The sequence below is a fragment of the Misgurnus anguillicaudatus genome, chromosome 8, assembly GCF_027580225.2.
Source record: "Misgurnus anguillicaudatus chromosome 8, ASM2758022v2, whole genome shotgun sequence".
Classification (NCBI taxonomy): Eukaryota; Metazoa; Chordata; class Actinopteri; order Cypriniformes; family Cobitidae; genus Misgurnus; species Misgurnus anguillicaudatus.
Window position 1 is genome coordinate 20,264,818 of NC_073344.2, and position 8,514 is coordinate 20,273,331.

At 36.4% G+C, this 8,514-nt stretch overlaps 1 protein-coding gene across 1 annotated transcript; it reads left to right on the forward strand.

Moving 5' to 3' along the window:
- Positions 1-1,280: 1,280 nt before the first annotated feature.
- Positions 1,281-8,460, forward strand: slc25a55a (solute carrier family 25 member 55a). Its single transcript, XM_073870436.1, has 10 exons — positions 1,281-1,438; positions 2,456-2,548; positions 2,668-2,793; positions 3,086-3,141; positions 5,059-5,149; positions 5,249-5,367; positions 5,613-5,795; positions 5,881-6,042; positions 6,130-6,205; positions 7,491-8,460. Exons 2-10 carry the CDS (start codon positions 2,529-2,531, stop codon positions 7,648-7,650), a joined length of 993 nt encoding a protein of 330 aa, XP_073726537.1. The 5' UTR covers positions 1,281-1,438; positions 2,456-2,528; the 3' UTR covers positions 7,651-8,460.
- Positions 8,461-8,514: the final 54 nt, after the last annotated feature.

Genomic DNA, 8,514 nt, shown 5'->3' on the forward strand with positions numbered 1-8,514 from the left:
AAATAAATAGACTTTGACAGATCACCACAGCTGCAACATTGTGACATATTTATTATAACACTTATTTTCATTGTCATGTTATTTTTAGGCACACGAAACAGCTGTTTGCTTCATTTAGAGTCGTATTTGAATCCCTAAAGAAACACAGATTAGCAGTTTGATCTGATCTGATCACCAGTTATGTTTGATCTCACATGAGAAATATGATGAGCAGCATTAGACTAGAAACTTCTAGAAGTGTACCTTTGTCATGCCCTGCCCCTGTATCCAAGGAGAAAGTGCTTGAAACCTCTGAATCTCTAGTTAATTGTCTTAAACCAAACATGTTAAAACACATTGAAGGAACCTATTCATGTTAATGAGGACAATCAAAACAAGTAGTAGCCTATATCGTATCTGCTTTCTGTGGCAGTATCGGCCTACTGTATGTTTAAAAAGACACACATCAACATAGTTGGTTTGGTATTATGTGATTAGAAAATGTAAGATATGTGACCATGGAAAATGGGTATATTTAGACAAAGTCAAACATACATTGTGGGTCAAAATTATCAATTGTTGGTCAACTTTAAAGGTGATTTTCTCAATATTTCTTTTTTTTTTGCACCCTCAGAATCCAGTTTTTCTGAACATCTAAATAATATTGTACTATCCTAACAAACTATACATAGATGGAAGGCCTATTTATTCGGCTTTTAGATTATATACTGTATAAAAAAATTTACCCTTATGACTGGTTTTGTGATTCAGTGTCACACATGTAGCCTAAATTACTGTTTTGTTATTTCTTACTTGTTTTTAACAAATGTACTATTATACAAGAAAAACATTGAAGTATAATATTTGTCACACTGTGTTAACTAAACACATTATTCTGTATAATATTAACGTCCTTGAACAAAAATGCCATTATACGCCCAGTGTAATTTGACACTACTGTATCCGGTATCCGCGCCTCCTTCTCAGCGGTTCTGGCTAGAGGGGATATACAGCTATGGACAAATCTCGCGAGATGTTGGGTTTAGGGTTAGGTTTGGGCCCGAGATAGGATTAGTATGAAAAACAACGCTTCTGAATGTATATGATACAGCTCCGACATAAATGTTGGATTTAGGGTTAAGTTTGTGGCTAGGATTAGGATGGAAACAGCGCGAGATTTCGCGAGATTTTGTCCGTAGCCACAACCCTTCTCAAGCGTTAATTCATGGGGGCGGGCCTTATTTCTCACCATCGAATGATGAGAGGCTATGCAAATATCGCAAGGTTACATCAGACACGTAATATGACACCCGCCCCATTTGCCCCGCCTCTCGTTTTATAGCTCAGCGGAAAATTCCACTCAAACATTCATTCAAACTTACTCGTCGAGGAAGGTTCTGGAAACCAGAAATTCGTTCAAATATTTAAACACCCGAAACGATTACTGCTCATTTCTGAGGTAAGTCTGCATTTTTTAAATAACGCAAGTCAGTTGTGCGTGTGCTAAAAGTAATATTTAGTTTAAAACGAGGTAAAAATAGCAAAACAACAATGAATCAGTCGTGCAAAGATTTTTCATTCGAAGTAACGTTAAGTCGGTTTGCACTCAGTATTTTCATCGGTGGTAAAAATATTTTTTTGATTTGGTTATTTGCCGCTTACCGCGCATAACTTAGTTGATCTTATTCGAGTTTTTACGAAACAGTTATAACGCATCCATTTCCGCTTTTTTTTTTTAGAAAGATGAGTGATCGACTTCCCTAAATGCCGCTTTTTTAAAGACTCCGTATAATTATTTTCTTAAACTTAATTCTATTAAATTGTCTTGTTAAAGTGAGTTTCTGCATTTTGCTTCTTAAACATACAGTTTACGTTGGTAAGTAACGTTAAATTGTGATTTCAAACAAAAATGCACACGATGCAACGAACCATATGTTTAAAGGCCGTTAAAAATGCATCCAATGGGCGTGTAATGTTATGGAAACATGTCAGGTCTTGATACTAGTGTGTTAAATTCCTGTGAACCGAGTACTTAGAACACTTAACTATCTCTGCTCGACAGTAGTTAAGGTAACGTACAGGCTACAAAAGGCAAACCCTCTGACTGAGCATATGCTCGCGGGCATATGCGCGCGCACGCTAGTACTAGTAGCGTTGAGCCGGAAGTAAGTAAAGCCGGTGTCTCATTGACCTCGTGACCGTGAGTCAGTGTTTGGGTCAGAGGATTAAAGCAACGTGATTAGGAAGGGATTAATGAAAGTGATGTGTAAGTTATTTTTAAAGACGACGTGGAAAAATACTTTATTTATTGTGGTACATTATTGTAGTTCTTGCATTAAACTTTAATATTCCCTATAATAACACTATTATCTAGGAATTGTAGTGTAGTGTACTACATTTGTTTATGTGGGTGTATATAAAAATAAAGAATTTTATTTATTTATATTGTGTAAATAACCATTATTGTGTCTTTCAGGTGCTCCCTTCATTCTTCACAACAAAGAAGTTTCACAAGTTATTCCTCTTCATCGCATTGCAAAGGTTTTACCATGTCTCAACAGCAAATGAGGTAATGGGGGTTTTATATCATCTATGTGAATAAAAAATAGTTTTTAATATACAAATATGTTGATTATATAGAAAATGAAGATGTATTTACTTATTCATTGCTTTATTCTCTCTCTTTAGCCTTCCTGCCAAACTGATCAATGGTGGCGTTGCAGGCATTGTTGGGGTCACTTGCGTCTTTCCCATCGATTTGGCCAAAACCAGACTCCAAAACCAGAGACAGGGCCATCAAGTGTACAAGAACATGTAAGGACCTTCATTTTTTTTTAGACATCTCGATACTGAAATTTCACAGACATTGAGTTAACACTACAGCTCATGGCATTCATAATGTACTTTCACACGTATGTTAATCCTAGTGGAATTTATGATGTACGGTCATGTGCATGTGACGTACAGCTATGGTCACTGCAAAGCCTTAAAAGGATTAATGCCAGACTGGGTCTCGTGTATGATGGACGTGACATCAGGCCTAGCTTTAGATATGTGTGATCCTAATATAATGTGACTCGTACTAACATGCCTTTGTGTATTACAGGATTGACTGTCTGGTCAAAACCGTACGATCTGAGGGGTACTTTGGCATGTATAGAGGTAAGATTTGCTCATTTATTGATTGATTAACAAATGCCTTGAAAGGCGTATTTACACCCTATATAGATATTTATATAGCTTAATTTAGTTCTTTATATGGCATGATGGGTACACCTGAATAGACTGGGATACTAGTCAATAGACTAGACAAATAGACAATTAAATTTGGACCAAGACAGTGTTCTGTATGCATTTAAAGCAATGAATCACACATGCAGCATAGGGTTAAATAAAGGTTTTACTTTAGGTTGGTTGTTTGATAAATCCAACACTTAGTAGTACACAGCCCTTATTGTTTAACCCTCCGATGCATGGAGACCGTGTCATTTTTAAACGCATTCAAACCACTATAGAGGGATTACAATGCAGTATTAGTCCAATGTAGGGTGCATCCTAATTCAGGGGCTGTATTCTTCTAAGGACGCAGACTTCAGGCAAGACTGCAGCCTTAGAAGTCCACGATGTGAACTGAAATGAGACGGTCTAGCATACAGGAGGAGTCAAGTCACTTGCTGTTTCCACCCACCATGCTTGTGGGAGTCAGATGACACTTTTACAATAGTTTAAAAATAAATATGGAGCCATTTTTATTTTAGAAAATGACACATTGATGCAGATTGAAGTATCCAACAGTATATAAAATTGACCAAACTTAGAAATATACAAAAGTAAAACACAACATGCATAATATTGCAGCAATAATATCACTAAAACATCATTTATAATAATAAAACAGACCCAAGGACCTTTAATTTGGAAAACATACACTTTTATTTAACTACAGTCCTGAATGTTTATTTCAAAATACTTGGCTATCCCAAGATTCAATGCACGCCTGTGACGTCCAAGGCTGCGAAGGGACCGCCTTCGATGTCTTTGGCCTTCAAATACGGCCTTCGAAGGACGCAGCCCCTGAATTGTAATGCACCCGTAGTGTCTTAAATACAAATGTGTAATACAAATGTTTTTTTTTCACAAAAATATACTTCAATATTGGTTTAGTACTTCATGCATCAGAGGGTTCATTATAAAATGTAAATATTACAGATGGTAGACGAGTCAATTGGCTTCAGTTTTGTCATTAGACTGGCACAAGAGTGTTATCAGTAGTTTGGAGGTGGTTGAAGTCAGTGTTTTGTGCCGGGGCTCCGTTTCTGTAAGGAATGCTGTTGTTTGCATCTGTGTTTTTCATGTTACAGACATGGGTCCCCGCTGGGATAGTGAAGGCTAGCCGATTAAGGCGCAGCCACGCTGGAGGCAAATCATTTATCATGGTTCTTACCCACTCTGCTCTATTACAATTAGGCACCAATTTTTTATTTTATTTATTTAAAGATAATTGTTGTATCATTTTGATTTGTTTATATTCATTTTCCCTTTCTCGCTGCTTGTTTCTTTTATAGTTGAATAGTTAATCTTATCCACTTTCCTCACTTCAGTACTAACCCATCTTGCCATGTTTTGTTAATATCTAGATCTCATACATTTATTTCCACTCTTTTAAAACTGTCTGATCATGTAAACCCACTCTTCTTCATCTTTTAAGACTTTGATATCTCTTTATATAACATGATTCGAGTACTCTTTCTGGAATGTGCCTGCATTAATTCTTTTTTTACCTCACTATGTTTATTTTTACTTTCCTTATGTTCTTATTTGATCATTTCTTTCAGTTAAAACACATTTTTTGTTAAACTCATGCAAAAATCCCCCTCCATCATCATTTCATCGTTTTTAATAAGCTCTTCGCTCATACCATTACTGTCTTAGTTTTATTTGTATTTTAAAATCTGTTACGATAAGGTCATGTTGTATATGTATATCTGTTTTGATGGTGGTGGGGAATATGTGGTATGTACTGATTCGCAATCAGTTACGGTGTGGATTTCTTTAACCCCCATTTTGTTTGTCTTTTAGGTGCCGCTGTTAATCTCACATTGGTCACTCCTGAGAAGGCCATCAAACTGGCTGCCAATGACTTCTTTAGACACCACCTTTCCAAAGATGGGTATGTTTGTATTTGCTTTTGTTCCACGCTATGGCCTTCATTGTAATGTTTGCATGCTGATGTTATCTGTATGTTTAATCTTTGCTTTGTTTATTGCAGGAAAGGGCTGACTGTATTTAAAGAGATGCTGGCTGGATGTAGTGCTGGTATGTGCCAGGTTATCATCACCACTCCAATGGAGATGCTGAAAATTCAATTGCAGGATGCTGGGAGATTAGGTAATTTACAACTTTTTGACCCGTGAATGAAACGGAAAGTACAGTACCTTTTTAAAGTTGATTTGAAAGTAATGAGATATTTTGTAAAACACATGCAAGGTTACATTTGATTTAAAGATGATACGAGCACAAAAACTAAAAAATGCAAAGATGAGTTGTTGGCGTTAAAGTAAACAGGATTTACTGTGATTCATCAACACTTCCTGCTTTTGTGGTTTAGTAACTGTATAACAATTTCTTCATAGCTGCACAGCAGAGGAAACCATGCATCATTCCCGCCACTAGACTGGCAACCACAAACGCAGTGTTGAGTCGCTCTTACAACGTGCTGCCCAGCGCACCCAGTGCCGTTTCTGCCACGCAAATCGCAAGACAGTTATTCTACAAAGAAGGGATTCAGGGCCTCTACAAAGGTCTTGGAGCAACCCTGTTACGGTAATGATCTTTAATGCAATTTTTTTCAAGTATGCAGTACGTTGAGTGTGAACCCTGTGCTCATTTCCTGTTTTCTTGTTTTACGAGATGTACCGTTCTCAATTGTGTACTTCCCGCTGTTTGCTCATTTGAACAATTTGGGCAAACCATCCCCTGACGAAACAGCGCCATTTTATTGGTCGTTCTTCTCAGGCTGTGCAGCGGGCTCCACAGCTGCTGTGGCGGTTAACCCATGTGATGGTAAGTTGCTTTATTTTTTTAAACTCGCTTTGGCGCCTTCCTGAGAAATGCATAAACTTAACTGTTTTTTCTGGTCTTATTTTGCAGTGGTTAAAACCAGACTTCAGTCACTGAACAAAGGCGCTAATGAAGAAACCTACAGTGGCATAGTTGACTGTTTCAGGTAACCACATATGTCCCATAATAGTTGTAAGAGTCTAAGATGATAGATATTTAACCCGTTAAGTGGCGCTTAAGTTTACTTCATATTTTCCATGTAAATTTTATGTTTATCACAACAAACTATATATTGTTGGAAAGGTCTAAGCCTCTAGAATAAATATTTCAACAGTGTTTTATAAAATAAATTATGTAGGTAGGGAGAGTAATTGATTCGTTTATGAAGAGAGTGTGCCTCAAAACATTTATATCCTGCGAAATGTCACTGTCCCGCCAGCGGGATCCCTACATTTACTTCAGTGTTTTGCATGTGAATTCTGATCGAATCATAACAAACTGTTTTTTTTGTTTGAAAGCTCTTAAGAGTGTAGTTTTCATCACCATTTTGTTTTTACATATTTATAACACCAAACCCCTAACCTAAAAAAAATTCAATATTTACAAAGCTATATCCTAATTCAATAAATCTTCAAAAATGTTGACAAACATTGTTGGAAAGCTCTAAGAATGTAGTTTACATATTTCAAAACCTTTATGCAATAATAATAATGCAGTGACAGTAATTTATTAATTTGTGACAAGAGTATGCAGCAAACCGTTGACACCTAGTGGCCGTTGTCGGTAAAACCACTAAAAATGTGACACAAACTTCATTTTTGGTGATTTTAACTTGAAATTTGGACCAGAACTACTTGAGACGTATTGCTTTACGTTTGCATTATTGCTTTTGTAAAATGTTAAAATTTTTTATCATTTTATTTATAAAATGTATGTTACAAAATTATTTAAAATAATTAAATGTAAACTGCTATAACAATTTATTTAATATTTTCCTGACACATGAAACCCTCAAAGTGTCAAAAAAGCCAGAGTTATATTAATTTGAAGGTGTAAATCACATTTTCACCCCCCCCCCAACTCAAAGGGTATTTGTGCCACTTAAAGGGTTAAGTTCCTCTAGTCACCATTTTAAATGGTATTGGAGTTCCCATGGCTGCTTTGTCTTCATTATTTGGTCCAAATTATTAAATAGATTTTTTAAAAATGTATTTAAAGGTATTGCGGAGGATTTTCTTTGTCCGGTTGGATCATCAAGACTATTGGTCCTCCTAGTTGTTAATCAGGAGTGTTGCGCAATTGCATTTTATTTAAAAAGTTAAGAAGGTGGTTATTTTCTAAAATTCGAGAAAATCCTCCGCTACACCTTTAATAATTATGACATCATATTTAAATTTCAATACAACTTTTTTTCAAACAAAGTATGATTTATGCGTGTCTCTTTTTTACAGCAAAATCTTGAAGAGAGAGGGACCATCTGCTCTCCTAAAGGGGGCGGGCTGCAGGGCTCTTGTCATCGCGCCGCTCTTTGGTATCGTGCAGGTCATGTACTTCATCGGCGTCGGGGAGTACGTCATGAACCAGTACACCCTAAAATTAATCTCCAACTGAACAGAACTCAGTCACCATGACTGGCAGCCACTGCTATCTGTACATTTTATAAAGAAAGATAAACAGTTGTTGTGAGAAGGGTAACTTTACTCTGGTTAAGCTCCTAAAGGTTTTTTCAGCCTTACCGCACTTCCTCTACTGGCTCGATTCAATGGCTTATTTGATAAGCTTCGACCAGAATTTGCACTTGTCGGTAAGGTCACTTCTGAAGAAAAGCGCTTAAGATTTCCAGAATCATCTGTGAACGTTTCCCGTAAGTGAGGGATGGTGTCGCTGCGATGACACTACAATCAACAAAGATCCGTTTTTTTTTTTGTTGACTTCAACAAATTTCTTTTGTATATTTCCATGTTTTCTATGTTCTTCAGTGTCTGATGTTAGTAAGACTTTGTCTCTTTAAACTTTTTGGTGCTTGGAGGAGGTCACAGTTGTTTAAAATAATAGTTTTGGCAGATGTCATCAAGGTTATGGACACACCTACCATTTGTTTCATTTCAATTCATTTAAGGTGTGTGTGGGACCATATCTCTTGATGATGTCTTAAAAGACTCAATTTAATGCATATCGTATTTATGCACATATATATATATTGCAATTGTTACTTTGCATTTTTATATTTTTACTTTGGTGGACCCACATGTTACAACAACCATTTGTTGGGATGTATGAGATCCCTATTTATGTGCTCTGTTTTTACAATACAGTGTTAACCCCATCCATCTACCCACAATGTGACACCTCAATGCAACATGTATTACTTTCAATGAATACTGTAATGCAACATTGCATGAATAAAACAATCAAACATTTTGTGTGAGATACAAATTTGTTTATTGTTCAGGGTTTTTTGCCCCACGACCACAT